The 18,713-nt window shown below is 39.1% G+C and overlaps 2 protein-coding genes across 4 annotated transcripts in view; one reads left to right on the plus strand and one right to left on the minus strand.

Moving 5' to 3' along the window:
- Cenpp (centromere protein P) overlaps positions 1 to 18,713 on the plus strand; it is a 185,557-nt gene that overhangs the window by 122,033 nt on the left and 44,811 nt on the right. The window lies entirely within an intron of this gene.
- Ecm2 (extracellular matrix protein 2) overlaps positions 1 to 18,713 on the minus strand; it is a 74,600-nt gene that overhangs the window by 4,525 nt on the left and 51,362 nt on the right. For 2 of the 3 annotated variants that reach the window (XM_070033272.1, XM_070033271.1), the window contains exons 3-9: positions 16,881 to 17,069; positions 13,841 to 14,428; positions 10,870 to 10,985; positions 8,897 to 9,032; positions 4,282 to 4,439; positions 1,985 to 2,124; positions 417 to 743 (exon numbers count right to left, since the gene is read on the minus strand). In XM_070033272.1, the coding sequence (XP_069889373.1) occupies positions 417 to 743; positions 1,985 to 2,124; positions 4,282 to 4,439; positions 8,897 to 9,032; positions 10,870 to 10,985; positions 13,841 to 14,428; positions 16,881 to 17,069 (1,654 nt within the window). The remainder of the gene's footprint in view (positions 1 to 416; positions 744 to 1,984; positions 2,125 to 4,281; positions 4,440 to 8,896; positions 9,033 to 10,869; positions 10,986 to 13,840; positions 14,429 to 16,880; positions 17,070 to 18,713) is intronic. The other variant, XM_070033273.1, reaches the window with a different exon arrangement.

The following is an 18,713-nucleotide window of genomic DNA, read 5'->3' on the forward strand; positions in this document are numbered from 1 at the left end:
ATTTTTATATACCCCACTCAGCAATTATTAACACTTATTAAAGTTATTAATACTTAATCTCAACTCCTTAGTGGCTTTTTTTCTTTTTCTGTCAGTTGTGGGGCTTGAACTCAGGGTCTGGGCACTGTCCCTGAGCCTCTTTGTACTCAAGGCTACTGCTCTACCACTTTGAGCCACAGCACCATGTCTAATTTTTGAGTGGTTCATTGGAGCTAAAAGTCTTACGGGGAATTTTTTGCCCGGGCTGGCTTTGAACCGTGATCTTCAGATCTTAGCCTCCTCAGGATTACAGGTGTGAGCCACCAGCACCCAGCATGTCCTTTCTTTCTTAAATCCTGGAGTTCATGCCATCATTGTTTAATCATACTTTTAATCAAACACAACTTAAATTCATTATTGAAAGAGTCAAATTTTACCGAATCCTATTGTTGTTCAGCCTCAGAAAATGTAGTGCTTTCATTTCTTGTATCCCAGGTGGTATAGATTTTAAATCATTGTGATCCAGAAATAACTCTCTCAGAGAATGATAGGCCCCGTAGAATGAGACTCGGTCCACACCATCATCAGAAAGTCTGTTGAATGACAGGTACAAGTATTCTAGGCCTGGCTCCATATGGCCAAATACATAGCCAGGGATCCGTTCAATCTGGTTCCCCACGAGTACAAGGTGCAACAATGACTTGGGTAGGTAGGAGGGGACATGGTATAGCTTGTTGTAGGAGAGGTCAATGGATTCTAGGTTTCTGTAACAAAGAAAAAGTTAACAGGGTAGGGACCTCAGGAAAACAACACTAGAAGCTCTAAATCTTTTCTTTTCTTTTTTTTTTTTTTTGGATCAGGCTCAAGGCTAGTACTCTACCATTTGAGCCACAGCGCCACTTCCAGTTTTCTAGTGGTGTATTGGAGATAAGAGTCTCATGGACTTTCTTGCCTGGGCTGGCTTTGAACTGTGATCCTCGGATCTCAGCCTCTTGAGTAGCTAAGATTACAGGCATGAGCCACCAGCACCCAGCTCAGCTCTAAATCTTAATAAGGCCAGCTGTTTGCAGTAATGATTCTAAATAGAAACTTATTTATTGCCAGCTTGGGTCTATCTGGCTCCAAAGCTCATGTTCTTACATCCATCCTGCCTCCCAGCTCTAGATCCAACAAAAGGGCACAGCAGGGTCCAGGGAAGAAATCTCAGATCCTTGGGGTAAAGTGGGGAGCAAAGGAATTTTTGGTTTGTGCTAATTTTGTTTTCTTTTCCTCTGCATTTTCATTCCACATTTGTTTTGATGATCTGACACACCTGGGACTTGGAATGAGACAGTGATCTAGAAGTATTAATGTGCTGGAAGGTCTGGGGAATGTGGTGAACTCTCTTTTCTTTTAGGAACTTCCCCTGAGTCTTCTGGAGCATCTGCGTATCCCTTTTCACCTGGTAAAGACTCTTACCCTCACAGGGGCCTCCACAATCCTCCAGTTGGCTATTCAGACTTCTTTCATCTCTCTCTATCATACTTCTAACAACCTGTATCCCAAGATGTGCTTTACTCAGGACCTGTGGCTCATCTGTTGGACTTGCTGCCAGACCACACCTCTGATTCCCAGGCCTCATCTTGCCCCTTTACTGAAGCAAGGCAGCTTCTTTCATGTATTTTGGACAAAAGAAGGTGGAGTGGAACTGGAGGACAAACCTAGTCTTTGGAGCCTGGTACTTCTACCTAATAAGGATTAGGAAAAACGATAACACATTTCTTCCTCATTGTGTGCAGGGGATTATTCTAGTTAAGCCTGTTGACAACTTGTGAGGTAGGCAGAGCTGGACCAGCAGTTGAGTTATAGTCAGATCTCAGATCTTGCTAGCTTAACACTTGGCGCACATTGGCAGGGTGTCCATTAGGTAGTAGTGATCCTAAATCCTGTTACATAATGAGCAGTTTGGAAACTTCACAAAGTAACCCAGTTTTGAGAAAGGATGCTAAGAAAATTAAATACTTACTCTTGATTTATCCAGGCTAAAGGAGCAATTCTACTTTCTTCTATCTTATTGTAACGTAGTACAATCACATTTATCTTTCTGGTATGATTGAAACAAATTTCAGTTATTTCTTCAATTTGATTATTTTCTAGGTATAATTCCTATAGAGAGAAAATACTATTATTTTTCTTCTTGTTGTTCTCAGTAATATATTCAATTTCAGAGACTAAATTTTAATGTAGAATATTTGAAAATACATATGAGTAGAATATTATCAGTCTTTTACTGCTTTTTAAAGTGAGTTCATACTTTTTGAGTTTCAAATTTTATGTCTAGTAAAATAAAAAGTACTGTCATACTGATTATAGAGTTAATATGTTTCATTTTTAGCCAGAATTGTTACAAGATATAGTATCACCATATATTTATATAAATCTTTCTAGCTTGTAAAATTTATTCATGTAACTCAAAGTCCTGGGAAGTAAGAAGGCCCTCTGGTGAAGGGCCTGAAAGGACTGTAATGCCTGACCAAGACTCCAGGGCTATTACAGCAGGGGCTCATCCTAGCTGACCTATACCTCCAGGCCAGCTTCCCAGCATTCTAAGAGATCTATAAATTTTTAGGCTGCTGTTTTTACTCTTATATATATTACGATTAATTTAACTTAAAGATAATTATGTTAAGAGCTTTAATTTAGGATCTGAATTAAGTTTACTAGAACTACCAATAATATTTGAATGGCTGGCTGCCTTCAAATTAAATTCAGTTAGCATTATGAATTTTTGTTAATAAAGGATCTAAATAAAAATTTTCCTTGTATTCCCTAAAACATAGAAGTAGAATTCTTCAATGTAACTTTCTGTTTCTATCATAAGTTTCTTCTTTACCACTTAATTTGGTATTTGCTAGAAATATTTATTAGAAAATAGAAATTCAGCTATCTTTGCTTTTATCTTCACATATACTCAAGAAGTGAGTTAGATTAGTGACTTTTTTAATTAGTCACTTCATGAGCTTTTTAAAGTATAATTTCCAACCTAATGATCCTAGTAGGGGACAAGTTAAATAAATCCTGGTATACCAATCCTTTAGTTGAAAATTCTGCAGCTGTAGGAAAGAATGATGTGAGTCTTGAGACATGAGTTAGGTGAGGCTGGCGTGAAGCAGAAACCTTGGATTTATAGTTCATATGTTTGCATACTGTTTGCCTAGCACTTCCCAGGTTGGTGGAGTACGTCCCTTTGGAGAGAAAGAAGCCAGGATGGAAGGTTTGAGAGGTTCAGACATAGAGAGAGAGGCACATTCATCTTTTGTATTATCCAAATTATTGTGTTTTAACCAGTTGCATAGATAATCTACATAAAATTTTAATTGTTTTTTAAATTTCTGACTCTGCTCTCCAAAAAATCTAAGTTGGCATATTCAGGATAGGTACAAGAGATTGTATGCATTAAGAACTTAGGTGGTTCTGATATAAAGCCAAATAGTGATAAATTCCACTGTTATATAACTCTTAGTCTGGAAACAGGAACAAGGAGAGTGGTAGCCATGACAACAGCATGAGATCACAACAGATAACTGTTCCGGATCACTGCACTAGAGGAGGTTCCATCCCAGCTTCTGCTGGATTAATTACATAGCGTGGTAGAAACAAGCTCCGATAAGGAAACTTGGGTTCCAGCTGGCTCTGTCCGTATTTTTAGACTCTCTAGACTTCAGTGTTTATAGTAGAGGAAATGAGGAATGTTGATACTTGAACACTCCTTGAAGCAAGAAGCTCACACTCCAGAGAACTCTTAGGTTGACTCTAGAACAGCTGAAAGAAGGAAGGGACTTTGGTCCTGGAGGTAATCAAAAGGCAGTCTCAATAGAACAGGTCAAAATTTGTAAGGTACAAAACAAGGCCAAGGCCTTGTTGATACAACACTTGGATCTATACTAATAGGATTCAGTTACAGCGTATGTGGTTTTACCTGGAACTTGAGTGGAGTCAGGTTGTTGTTTTTAACAGTTTGAGCTTAGTCTAGATTCTATTTGGGACAGTTTAAATTGTCTTAGAGATACCTTTTGAAAGTTGTGATTTCTGTCCAAACTCTCACTTCCTCTTCCCCATTCCCCAAAAGGAACTGTCAGTAGTACCATTTATCATCTTGTTAAGGGCATCTAAAGCTCAGATTTACAGTAAATTCTGAATACAGCACAGAAACTTTAGCAATTTAATAAATGTATATTTATAACTAAAATCTTTTAAGATATGTTTATTTTGTTATTATGTTAAAAATGTGGTACATTCAAAACAGTAGAAAGATACTGGTACCTCAATAGAATCAGGAAGACCCTGTGGTATAATTCTAAAATTATTTCTTCCCAGACGTAGATAGGATAGGCTCTTCAAGGGTTTGAAAGCTAAAGGATTGACATTGGTTTCACTGAGATTGTTTCCTTCCAATTCTAAGGTGACCAATTGATTTAAGTCTAAAAACACAAAATTATCAAAATATTAGAATCATTGGAAAACATGAGGTTTGGCTGGTAGTGGGGCTTAGTTATAGAACGCTTGCCTAATATGAGCAAGTCCATGAGTTCAGTCTCTTGTATCAGCCAGAAAGAAGAGTCATACCATTTTGGTTTTTGTTTTGGTAATACTACAGTTTGAACTCAGGGCCTCATATTTCCTAGGTAGATGTTCTTCCACTTGAGCTATGCCCCTAGTCAAGCATGCAGGTTTATAGCCTACATGTGAAAATTTAGTATATGTGGAGATAACAGTTACTTTATCTGCATTCCCCACCCCCATAGATCTCTTTTCTAAGTACTTTGCACATCACAGATGAGCAATTCAAAAAAATTGCATAGTCCAAATAAGAAACCATTCAAGAATTGAGTTGTATCTGGGTGCTGGTGGCTCACACCTGTAATCCTAGCTCAGGAGGCTGAGATCTGAGGATTGGGGTTCAAAACCAGCCTGGGCAGGAAAGGCCGTGAAACTCTTATCTCCAGTAAACCACCAGAAAACCAGGTATGATGCTGTGGCTCAAGTGATAGAGCACTCGCCTTGAGCTGAAGAGCTGAGGGACAGTGCTCAGGCCCAGAGTTCAAGCCTCATGACCAAAAAAGAAAAAAAAAAAAGAATTGGGTTATCAAATGTTTATAAAAGAAGCAAGAAAGGGATAGGAAAAGGTACTCAGAAGTCAGGGGTATTCCTAGAGGCCACTCCAGCCAAGAAGGAATTTGGAATATAAGTAGGCAAGTAAAGAAGATTATAGGAAGTAATTGGAAGGATTTTCAAAGACCTGTAGCTAAGACTGGCAGTGTCATACATAATAGGTTGGAATTTATTCCTTTTTCCAAAACATAAAGGATTACTTTCACTGGCAAACCTTCAGTCTTTGAATAAGGGAGTTAGAAATAAAGCAAAGCAGTGAATTCCGAATTTATTCATTTTGGGGCATAGAGTGCAACCAAATAGGTATTTTTTTTTTTTGGGGGTCCGGTCGTGGGGCCTGAACTCTGGGCCTGGGCGCTGTCCCTCAGCTCTTCAGCTCAAGGCTAGCACTCTACCACTTGAGCCACAGCACCACTTCCGGCTTTTTTCTTTTTGCTTATGTGGTGCTGAGGAATCGAACCCAGGGCCTCAGGCATGCAAGGCAAGCGCTCTACCAATGAGCCACCTTCCCAGCCCCCAAAATAGGTATTTTTTTATGTTGCTGCTGTTGTTTCAAATGGGAGTATTTGAAAGAACGATGATCAAATATTCTCCACACATTCAGATTTAGCTACTAAGAAAGGCCTTAATACAAACAAGTTTTTTGTTTTTTCCTGCACTGGCCTCAGGAGTAATATCATCTAGGTCAACTGGAAGTTAGTTTTGAGCTAGAGCATGCACCACTCAACGATGTCATACCCAGGGGCCTCTGAGTCAGTGGTCAGGGCGTAGCCAAGATTCCCAGAACCAAGGATGTTTGCCTGTCCAACTTCTGTTATAGACATTGCCCCAAATACCCTGTACAACTCAATCTACTTAACCCAAAGAAGGATATCAGGAGTAAAGATACAAACCATGTTAGAAGATTAAAGAGCTCTGAGTTGGATAAAAGTAGACATCTCTTAAGAGTAGGAAGATTTGGGGCTGGGAAGGTGGCTCAGTGGTAGAGCGCTTGCCTTGCATGCATGAGGCCCTGGGTTCAATTCCTCAGCACCACATAAGCAAAAAGAAAAAAAAAAGCCGCTGTGGCTCAAGCCCTAGCCTTGAGCTGAAGAGCTGAGGGACAGCGCCCAGGTCCAGAGTTCAGGCCCCATACGACCAGACCCGCCCCCCCACCAAAAAAAAAAAAGAGTAGGAAGATTTAAGTTACAATGGGAGAAATTTTCAGGCTGAAGCGAAGGTAAACTGCCTTTGGGTGTGCTGGGGATAGAGGCCTCATCCTAGTGGGGTAAGAGAAATGGCCTGGGGAAGGACTTTGTATCCTGGATGCAGATTGGCTCTCATTCTCTCTCTGCCAAGAAGCAGTACATGGGATGGCATGATAAAGCCACGTTGTAAAAGATTAGGATGGTACTTAGGGTCAAAGGGTTGGATGACAGGAAATAGGGAGGCCAGCCCGGAAAGTGGATAAGTGGTTTTATTTCCTCATTTTTTTCCTAAAATTAAAAGTAGTGAGAATTTAGCATTTCTGTGTACAGAGATGAAGTTTAAAATGTAGAAGTTTTCCACTAAAGGAAGATAGTGTAAGTAGACTAATGGTCATTACATGACCTGAAAGAGAAACATAGAGCTAATCCATGATTCCTTTGATGTTTTGAGGAGAGTGGGGAGAAAACTAGATGAAGATAGTTTCTGGTTTAAGTTGATGTTGAAAGAAGATTCATGAACAGGAAATAGAAGTAAGAGCAAACTTTGTGGGAGAGGTACCATGACTAGTTGTGGACAAGGTAATTTGTCAGTGTTCCTGTTGGGCTAGAGTGGCCACAGTGGTCATGACTTGGTTGTTTTGGTCATTAGGCCTGACAAAAGAAAGGGCCTAAATAGCTAACATAAGTCTCTGAGTTCAAATGCCAGTACCATCAAAACAAATTTTCTGAAGCAAGTCTGTTTTTCCAGTGTTCTCTAGCTTTCAATCTTCTCCATCAGTGGTAAGCCTTCCCTCTTTCTTTAGTACATATTCACCTCTCAAGCATCTCCCACAATTTACTTGCTCTCATGCCCTTGATTCACAACTGGTTTACAGATGACCTGCCTGCAATCCCCACAGCAGAGTTATCTTGTGTCCTCATGTATTTCTGGTAGTTTTTTTTTTTTTTTTCCTCACTGTACTGCCTTCTTCCCAACTTCTCTGTGACTATCATAAGCAGAAGCTACAGGGAGGAATGTTAGAGAGCAGCAGCCACTGATGGTCAAGCCAGGCACTCCATACAAGAGGGCTGCATCATGGCACCTAGAGGGACAATGTTTAGCTCACTGGCCCACTGCCAGAGAGCCTGACCATACCATCCACAGCAAGACTCTTGGGAGCCAAGGGCACCCAGCAGCTGCTGCGGCCAAGAGAACATCACTACTCAAGGGGCTAGTGTAGCTGCAGGATTCAGAACCCAGCCCAAGGCCAGTCTGCAGGCTGGGCTATATAGAAAGACCTTGTCTGAAAAACAAACAAAACTTAGATTATGATCTATAAGGTATCATTCTGATAGTAGAGTTAGAAATGTAAACCCATATATAATAGTTCATACAGCCCATCAGTACACTTATTCTAAATTTTATGTTTTCAGTGTTTTTAAGAGAGCAGTAAATTTTCCAATTTTTTCCATATGACAAAGCCCATCAAAATTCGTGTTTATTAATGTTTTTCATGTGTGCCCTGAAATCCATCTGGAAATAGAGTATTTCCATAACTATGTAATCCTCAGGAACTGGTCATTATTAATTACTGTTCTTTTTTCATAACCAGAAACGTTTTGTGGTTATAAAAGTTTTGGGAATTAAAGAAATAATTTAATTTTTCCCTCTTTAAATGCTTGGTTATCAACATTTACATGATAGACAAATCAAGTTAAGAGAAAGTACCAATACTATACACAGCAGTGCTATGTGGTCTGTAAGATGAAAAAGTAAAATAGGTGGTTTTACCCTAAAGAAGCTCACAATCTAATCAAAAATATCAACTCGAATTAATGAAAATGTGGTATAACTTCAGCTACCCAGCACTTTCCAGAAACAAGCACAAGAGGAACTAGTTACTGCAGGTTTAAACACCCCTCACCAAAATATATCCATAAGGAAGGCACGTTGAGGTGGTACCATAGCACCGCACATACAATCTTATTGAATGTGTTAATAGCAGGACCCAGTGCCGTACATGCTTATATCTTTTTTCTTTTTTTATGCAGTACTGTATGGTTTGAACTGAAGGCCTTAAACTTGTTAGGCTAGCATGATATCAGTAAACCATACTATCTACGCCAGTACACACCCAAGTGGCAATCTACCCACTTTAAGTCTTCCTGTTGTTGGTAAGATCACAAGCACAAGGCTCCTGTCCAGGTTGCTATCATGGAAACAAAGTCAAATTTTTCTGCCTAACCTGGCACCATGATTCTCCTAATACTATCTTCCCATGTATTTTGTGATGACAAACACATGCCACTTCGCCCCAGCTATTGGTTGAGAAGGTCTTGCTAACTTTTCTGCCCAGGTACATACAGTCCTTCTGTTCTTAGCCTCACAAGTAGCTAGGATTACAAGCATTAGCCACTGGCACCCAGCTGTTAAATTTCTTTATAATTAAGTCTGACAGTGAAAAGTTAAAATGTTTATCAACTTAAATGGAAAAATGACCCAATTTTTTCTATTTATTTGGTAATATCATAAATCAATTTCTATAGGACAAGAGAAGAAAAGTTATAAGAAAAACTGTCATGAAAAAAATATTAAATACCTGATAAACTTTCTTCATCAATAGCCTGAAGATTGTTCTCATTGATTTTAAGTTCTTCTAATGTCGATGGTAATTCTGAAGGAATCTGTACCAAATTATTTCCATCCATATTCAGACGCATTAACTTCTTCAGAAACTTTTAAACAAAATCTCAGAATTACCATTTTATCTGATGGCAGCTATACAGTTACACCTTCTACATGTTGGTCAGTTTAAATAGATGCTGAAAGTCACACAGACCTAAGGCTTGGGCAGTAATATTTAGACTGCATGGCAATCTGCATATCAGTTTCCCTTAAACAGTTAAATATTATCTTAATAATACTTCTCTGGCCTTTGTAGCAAACTATGTTTGTTAATTTTATATTCCTCTTGTGAGTGTTTATATTGCAGCTCTAGAAAGCAAAAGAATGCTACTGCAGTCACTGGATCAGTCATATTTTGCTAGGACTGAGGATGTTGCCTTCACAGCAGCTGACAGAATTTTGCTTAATTCCTACAGTAATTTGTCATGGATGCTAACAAGTAGATGTTAGCCCTTCTAACATTTATAAAATTCACCTTCTTATCTGCACTAATATCTATGCTAGGAAAAGAGTCATAAAACAGCAGTAATTGCTGTGGCAAGTTTTCAAAACAGGGCTCCAAGTATCATCAGTTGTTCCTATATAGTTACTCAGTTAACTTTCAGGAAAAGGCATGTCCACATTGTATTCTTGTGTTTGTTGGCCAGACCTAGCCTGCACCACCACATTTTACTGAAGTTATATGGAATGATTCACTTCTCCAGTGATACTCAAATTTCAGCGGTCTTAGAACAGGATGGAAAAGAATGTAATCTCCCATAGTTGATCAAATGTAAGAAAAAGTATGACTCTCTAATGCCAGCCCTTCACATTGAGCAGGCATCTGAATCTCTCCCACTACCTCCCCCTACTCCAGAGGAAAACCAAGAGCAGAGACTATAAGAGGCCAGGGACATTCCCAGAGAGTAAACAGAGGGCCCAGAAAACTGTCCAAAGGAACAAAAGTTTTACCTAAGGAAATACACTGTGTTATACTGAGGTCTTTTGAGGGGAGCAGTACTGGGGTTTGACCTGAGGGGTTCATGTTTGCTAGGCAGGCTCTCTACCATTGAGCCATACCTCCAGTCCCTCTTGCATTTTTTTGAAGTGGGTCTCACTTCTTACCCAGACATACACCTGTATCACAATCTACCTATTTCAGTCTTCCCATCAAAGCTGGGATGTAGGCAGACTCCACTGAATCCAGCTACCTTCCATTGAAATGGAATTTTGCAGACTTTGGCCTCTGTTGACCACAAACAGCAAAATCTTTCCCATTTGGGCCTCCCAAGGAGATAGGATTACAGGCATGAGCCACTGCTGCTTGGCTACTTATGGTTTTTAAAGTACATATATTTCTGAGTTTTCATTTACCCAAACCAACTTTTTGTCTCTTCTATTTTTGTTTTCCTGTGTAAATTTTCATCTGAGCCCATTTGTGGGTTTTTGTTTCCCCAGAACCCCATCTGCTAAAAATCCTCCATCAGACTTTTTCCCATTGTGCAGAAAAAAGGAAGTTGTGTCTCGCTGACCTGGAAATTTTAATAAGAGGTTCCAAATAAGCTCTACTTTAACACTAAACAATACTTCATATTCTAGGAGACCAGATATCAACATATTTTCAACTCCTTAGAAATTGCTTTGTAAATTCAAAATGCCAGTTAATGTCACTGATGTTATTACTGGTTAAGACTTAGATTAAGACTAAATGTTGGCAAAATAAACTGTAGTCAAGAGAAAACTAGAATGCAATTTAGGAACATCAGAAATGAAACTTTGTTAATGTGAATGAAAACCAGGACAAAAATCTTTCTGCTTTTTTCTCCCTTCCCCCCTTCCAACCCCAGCCAATGGCAGTCATGGTGAATCTGTCCATGGGGATTATTAAATACAAATTGGAATGTTTACCTTGAATGCTTTGGGACCTATGGCCAAAGAGGTAATATTATTTTTGCTCAGATCAAGCCTTTCCAAATTTGGTAATCCATTAAATGCTTCATCCGGAATGGAGGTAATGGAATTCTCTAGGACACAGAGCAAATTAGTTTTATTGGGCACATGTGCAGATACATGTTCATGAATATGAAGTGAGAGTTATATATGGAGGAGAAAGCAATACTCAGAACATTGACAGGTTAATACAAATAAACATGTTTGGAAAAATAACAAGATTGGGACTAGATGATTTTACATAGTCAAAAGTTTCAAGAATAAATTGTGGACAGGCACCGGTGGCTCACGCCTGTAATCCTAGCTACTCAGGAGGCTGAGATCTGAGGATCACGATTCAAAGCCAGCCTGGGCAGGAAAGGCCATGAAACTCTTATGTAATAAACCACTAGAAAACCAGATGTGGTTCTGCAACTCAAGCGGTAGAGTGCTCACCTTGAGCTGAAGAGTGCAGGGACTGCACCCAAGCCCAGAGTTCAAGCCCCACAACCAACCCAAAAAAAAAAAAAAAAGAATCTATTGTGGCCAGTACCTCATATTTCAGATGAAACTGCTCAAAAGAACCAGAATATAGTCTGCTGGACAGTGCTAGTAGCTTTTATGCTTCTATAGCTGGACAGTGCTAGTAGCTTTTATGCATCTATAACAAGGGTATGTTTCTGCAAGGCTATAGAGAAACCAATTTTTATTCTTCATACTTTTCATTACCATTTCTTTGCACTCAAAATATGGTGCTAGTTTTGACAAGTAAATCACTCACTGCCATTCACTTTTCCTTCTCTTCACAAAGGAACTTGGGCTGGGCACAGGTGATGCATACCTGTAATTCCATCTACTCTGGAGGTTGAGACCTGGAGGATCATGGTTCAGAATCAGCCTAGACAATGCTCAATCATTACCTTACTCATGTAACTGTAACTCCTCTGTACAGCATCTTTACAATAAAATAAAAAATTTTTTAAATCAGCCTAGACAGAAAAGTTTGTGAAACTCCATCTCCAAAATACTGAGGGGAAAAAAGGCTGAAACTGTGGCTCAAGTAGAACACCAGCAAGCAAACAGTAGTTTAAACTTGAATTTAAGCCCTAGTTCTCCCCTCCCCCACCCCTCCCACAAAATGAAAGCTTGGGAAAATAATCTCTTAGACTCTCCTCTCCAATAGTTAATATTATGCTTCTACTGTCTTCTATCTACAGAAGATCCTACCTGCTTTAATTTTATGGACTTTTGTTTTGACATGTAGTTATATGTCATGTAGTCAGTGGCTAAATGAAAAAAGCAAGTTAACAAAAACATGGTAACTTTGTAATGCAATGTCATACCACTTGAGTTTTTCAGCCTTTCCAAGCAAAACTTGACTTTGACAGCCTGAGTTTTCCTAGAGCACAGTGTACCTCACATAGGCTATAAGGAGAGGGCCTGGGGGGGGGGGGGGCGTATAAGGAATTCCTTAGGTGATCATGTGAAAGAGGGATGAAAGTAGTGTCAGGGAAGCCATGAAGGTTCTCGCGCATTTGACACTTGCCATCTCTGCACATGTAACTTTAAATCCATTCAGGTGCCCTCACCTCTACATCCTTGGGGCCAGCCTGGCATTTCCCTACCAGCTAGCCCCTCACAGCTGGTCCTGCTCTTTCTCCACTCTGAACACTTCAAGTGGGCCCTATGGAGACATGGGCAAGGATCTAGACACCACATTCCCATTCACTGAGGAAGATAGGCAAGGCTGAAAACAGCTGACAATAGGAAGTACTGGCTTTGTGGGAACTCAAGGACATTTTGGGGAACAATAAAGTTGCTACCCTGAAAAACTGTTGGGCACTTTCTATCCATACAGTAGAACACCACCTGGCACTAAAAAGATGTAAAAACAACAACAACAATAACAACAACAACAACAACAACAAAGAAACCCAATCTAAACAGTAAGTGCTGTGTGATTCTGTAAGAACAGGAAACAGAACCATTATATTCTGGTAGCCAAGCACAAGTGTAGATATTGACATGAGGAATTTTGAGAAGTGATACAAGTGTTCTATATCTTGATTATTATGGCATTTATTCAATTGCATGTGTTTGTCAAAACTCATAAAAACTCATTAAAAAAAACTCGAACATTTCTGGTAACAATAAAGTAGCTACCCTAAAAAAACTGTTGGGCAGCTTCTGTCCATACAATAGAACACAACCTGGCACTAAGAATGTTCTGTCATATTAATTGTATCTCATTAAAACTTTCAAAAAAGGGCCATTAAAACAACTTGGTATGCCAGGCACTAATGGCTCACACCTATAATCCTTGCTGATCAGGAGGCTGAGATCTGTGAATGGAGATTCAAAGCCAACCCAGGCAGGAAAGTCTGTGAGATTCTTTATCTCCAATTAACCATCCAAAATTTGGAAGTGGAGTTTTGGCTCAAAGTGGTACATTTCTAGCTTTGAGTAAAATAGCTCAAGGATTGAACCCAGGCCCTGAGGTTAAGCCCTATGGTTGACAAAAAAAAATTTTTTTTTAATTGTGTGTTAGCCAGGCACCAGCTCATGATTGCAATTCTAGCTCCTCAGGAGGCTGAGATCTGAGGATCATGGTTTGAAGCCAGCCAGGGAAGAAGTCTGTGAGACTCTTATCGCCAGTTAACCACAGAAAAAGCAAGAAGTGGAGCTATTGGCTCAAGCATAGTAGAGTTCTAGCTTGAGCACAAAAGTTCAGGGATAGCACCCAGGCCCAGAGTTCAAGCCTCAGGACAAAATAATTATAATTTGCTTTGGAATTTATACCTAATGGAGCCATTTTTCAGTGAGTGCCTGACTCTTTTGCACAATTCATATTATGAAGGTGATAAAAATTAGTCTCTATTATTAAAGCAAAACGTAACATTCATAAAGTATTCATAAATGTACAAAACTAAAACAAGTCAACATCTCTTACCTATGAGTTCCAGACTTGTTATCTCTGGTGCTGTCAGCGGTGGGATGTGGGTGAGGGTGGCATGGATGCAGCTGATGGTCCTGTAGGAGAGGGAGCAGCCCTTGGGCAGGCGCGGCCTGCCTCTGGGAGGCGCAGGGATGGGGACTCGGGAAGGCATTTGGAATACGTCTCCTCTTATGGTATCTTCCTCCTGCTCCTCCTGCTCCTGCTCCTGCTCCTGCTCCTCCTCTTCTTCCTCCTCTGCTTTCTCCTGATTCTCTTCTTCCTCTCCCCTTCCAGGATGCAGTCTTTGCTGTACTGACTTCTCTTCCCCAGGCTTCAGCTTTCTCTCTCTCCTGTTCTGCTCACTGTGAAGTTTGCTCTGATCTCTAGGTTCAGAAGTCTTTTTCTTATGCTCTTTATCTTCTTTAATTGCTTCTTCATCCTCCTCAGATTGAAGTGTTTCTTTATTGTGTACTTGGTCCATCTCTACCTGAGGTGGTGGCGGTTGCTTATGAAGTAAATCGGTAGCTTCTGTTTGTTCTGAAGAATCACCAGAAAATTCAGTTCTATCATTTAATGTTGCACCATTGGGAGGGGAATGGGAGACTAATGACCACACAAGTAGGAGATAGCAGGGCCAGTTGATGATGTTAATAAAGGAAAAAGTATGAAGATGAGAGATAAGTAAATATTATTCCCTCCACATTTTTAAATGCTATCTAAAGATGAAATGCTTTTTAAAATTTTTCCATGAAAAGTCTAATTGTAACTTTTCTTCTGTTTTGTTAGATCTGCTGTTGATAATTTTTTGAGCCCACATGACTAGTTTTTACACAAAATAACTTAATTCTTATTTATGCAAGAATATAGCACTACCTGATGTCTGAAGAGGGAATAATATTGCCATATGATGCAAAATGGAAAGCAGTCCTTTGTAATACTAAAATGTTACCTTATGTAATACCTTTATAATAGATACTGTTCCATTCATCAGGGCTACTGATAAGGTGAGAATTTATAGCCTATCAGATATTTTAAAAGGTGTCACAGATGTATATATTACCTGATTACAGAAGTGTAACTTTTATAGCTTTATTATTATTATTATTATCATCATCATCATCATCCAATTTTCTTTCAGTTTCTGATATCTTCTGGTTTCTAATCAAATTACTGATAGAAAATTCTCCCTTTCGAACTGGGAAGGTGGCTCAGTGGTAGAGCACTTGCCTTGCATGCCTGAGGCCCTGGGTTCGATTCCTCAGCACCACATAAGCAGAAAACACTGGAAGTGGCGCTGTGGCTCAAGTGGTAGATTGCTAGCCTTGAGCTGAAGAGCTGAGGGGCAGCGCCCAGACCCAGAGTTCAGGCCCCACAACCAACAACAACAAAGAAAATTACTTTAATTTAGACTTCTGCACAAAATTGCTCTTTGTCTTTCCACAATGTTGGGGGTAAAATAGATAATAGCAGGAAGTTATTTTTAGCTTTATGTCTTTGGAAGAAAGTAGGGAAGACTTAGGTCTAGACTCAGTTATACTCTGAATAAAGAGTACTAGGTATGAGTACACAATACATACGATTTCTTCCAACAAAATTTAAAATTCACTTGATCCTCTCTCTCTCCCTTCACTGAATACTGTTTATAAACCATCTCCCAAAAGAAATCAGGAAATATAAATATTTGAACAAATAACTTGTGATAGCATTACAGTATATATTATAAAGTCAAGGTTTTTTTTCCAAATCTCTAGCAAAGCATGCCAAAGGTATAGGAAAATATTAGTAAACTAAGGCTACCATATTAAAACATTTAAAATCCCTCCAATATGTCCAAGTTATTTTTCCAATATAACTTCAACCTTTCATGAATACTTAAGTCTTTCATAAATACTCTTAAAAGTCTTGAAAAATGTGTTGGAATGTCTTGATCTTATCTTGTATTTTACTCCCTGGAATTAGTTTATCTAAACAATCACATTTCTAGCATTTTCAAACAGCATAATACTTAAATGGAATACCTGATAGTAAGAAACAAAAATGCAATTCCTAAGTATTCTAATATTCCTTCTGGCTGGCAGGAGATTTTTATAGACATTGAACCTGTGATCATCTGTTTTCATGGTTGTAATCTTCCTTCTATAGACAAGAGAAAATGTCCCTATCCTTTCTTGTCAAATTATTTACCAAGCATTTGTTTATTTTCATATGTCATTTTTTTTTTTTGGTAAGAGACCTTTCAAGGGTGCCCATTTGGTTAGTTTGAATCTCACTGAAGAAGGGGATCAGGAACCAGGTGCAATGGTTCAGCCTGTAATCCTAGCAATCAGGAGGCTGAAATCTGAGGATTGTAGTTTGAAGCCAGACTGGGCAAGAAAGTCGGTGAGATTCTTATCTCCAATTAACCACCAAAAAGCTGGAAGCTGTGTTCGACTGGTAGTAACTAACTGTGAGGAAAAAAACTCAAGGACAGCAGCCAGACCTGGAATGCAAGCCCCAGAACCAGCACAAAAAAATGGGGAGGAGAATAGTCAGTGAAAATCCAACAAAGCCAATGCTATGACTTCATGTGTGCAAAACTGCCACACAAGAAAATCATGCTCCAGGACATACTCCTGTATCTCCCTAGGATTTCACAGGCCTTGATGTGGGTTCCTGGGTTGCTTTTGTGTGGTTGAGGCTTTGTGTTCTGCAGTAGAAACCACTCCTTTATTCAGAATCTTGGATTACGTGAGAGAATGTATGTACAAACCAAAGCAGAACCCTCAATACACAATCACTCAGTCTACTGTAGAAATTGTCACTGTATCACCAATGCTAAGGGTCAGATATGGGATATAATCTGACAGCTGTAACTATAAAGCCACAATCTCTTATGTCTGTACCCTTCTACATATTTTCCCAGATGTTTATATGTTTATCAGCATTGTGCCATATTTCATACCCAAATGACTAAAGTTTATCATGATTTACACCTTAATTTAATGACAAGATAAAAACAAATAGAAGTTAAAGACTAAATCACATGTGAGACTTTGTTTTGGCTAAATCTCTGTACCAGCATTAGAGCAGACCGGGCAGCATTCTCCATCAGGTACAACTGTGTAGGGGCACATCTGAGGTTGGCACATGGTTTTATCACAAAGCACTCTTCCATCTGAGCAGAGGCAGGTACTACAGGGATCAGGAGACCATACAGCTTTGTTGTACATAGTTATGCCCTTTACCAAGCAATGTCCCTTCTTTCCTATAAGAGAACAGTAGTACATTTAAATTTCTTAAGTAATTATCTGCATCTATGAACCAAAGTTAAACTGATATGGGTGTACATGAATAAGATTCTATGTACATCCATGTACAGGACAGAAATGTCCTACAGATATAACCCTTTGAAGTACTTTGACTCTTCAGCTCCTCTTACTCAGTCACGGTGTGACCTCCTTGGGGAAACCTAACTGAATTGCATACCATAACAATATGGAAAACAAGTACAAAAAAACTCTTACAAGCCAGTGGCTTATGCCTGTAATCCTAGGTACTCAGGATTCTGAGATCTGAGGATCACAGTTGAAAGCTAGCCCAGGCAGGAAAGTCTGTGAGACTCTTATCTCCAGTTAACCACTGGAAAACTGGAAGTGGTGCTGTGGCTCAAGTAGTAGAGTGCTCACCTTGAACAGAAGAACTCAGGGACAGGCCCAGAGTTCAAGCCCCATGACCGATCAAACAAACAAAAGAAAGACAATACATTTCAAAACTTAGCAAAGAATTTGAATCAAGATTTCCCCAAAGAAGATAGACAAATGGACAAGAAGTCATGAAAGCATCATTAGTCATTAGGGACATATATAAATCAAAGATACAATAAAATCCTACTTCACGTTCACATGTATGAAGGTCCTAGGTATGTACTGAAAAGAAAACATGTTCAAAGCAAATGCTCAAAACGTACACACACACACACACACACACACACACACACACACACACACACACACACACACACACACACACACACACACACACACACACACACACACACACACACACACAAATGTTCATACTTGTGTCATGAACAATAGCCAAAAGATGGAAACAATCCACATGTCCATAAAGAATAGATTAAAAATAGGTAAAATATAAAATATCTTCCCATTTCAAAATATGTCAACTATAAAGAGAAATAAGTTCTGATACGAACTAAACATGGATATACCTTGAATACATACTCAGTGAAAGAAACCACATGCACAGAGCCATATAGAAGATGATTCTGTTTATATGAGATTTCCAGAATAGGCAAAAACACAGAAGGCAGATTAGGGTTGCCAGGGGTGAAGGTAGGTGGGAATGAAGGGTTGTGTACAAGCTTTTCTTTTGAAATGATGAAAATGTTCAGGGATTATATTGATGAATTGTGACTATACTACGTACCCTGAATTGAACACTATAAATTGGTATGTTTCATGTTATATGTGGTGATACAATAAAGACCACCAGAAAACAAATTGGGCAAGTAAGGAATGTTTAGTATGTATAGTCTATTTTATTTATATATATACACCACTCATACACGCACACAGAAATACAGATCTATACCACTCTGTTCTTGTATTTGTTTAAAACTAAGCTGGGCTGCTTCTATTGTCCCAGTTATTCCAGAGCTAAGGCAGAAAAACTGCCACTACAGAAGGCTAATAGTTTCAGGCTAGCCTGTGTAGCATAATAAGACTCCATCTCAGAAAACTATAAAGGCAAATGAGAGACATAATATGTATACTACTTTGAACTTGGATTGGAAATGAATGTTATCATTCTGTAGCAGTTAATGATACACTATTATTGCAGTCCATTTCTTTGCCTTCCTTTTAGAAGGATTTGGCTTTATTTATAC

The sequence above is a fragment of the Dipodomys merriami genome, unplaced genomic scaffold (genome assembly GCF_024711535.1).
Source record: "Dipodomys merriami isolate MVZ:Mamm:240054 unplaced genomic scaffold, mDipMer1.0.p SCAF_22, whole genome shotgun sequence".
Classification (NCBI taxonomy): domain Eukaryota; kingdom Metazoa; phylum Chordata; class Mammalia; order Rodentia; family Heteromyidae; genus Dipodomys; species Dipodomys merriami.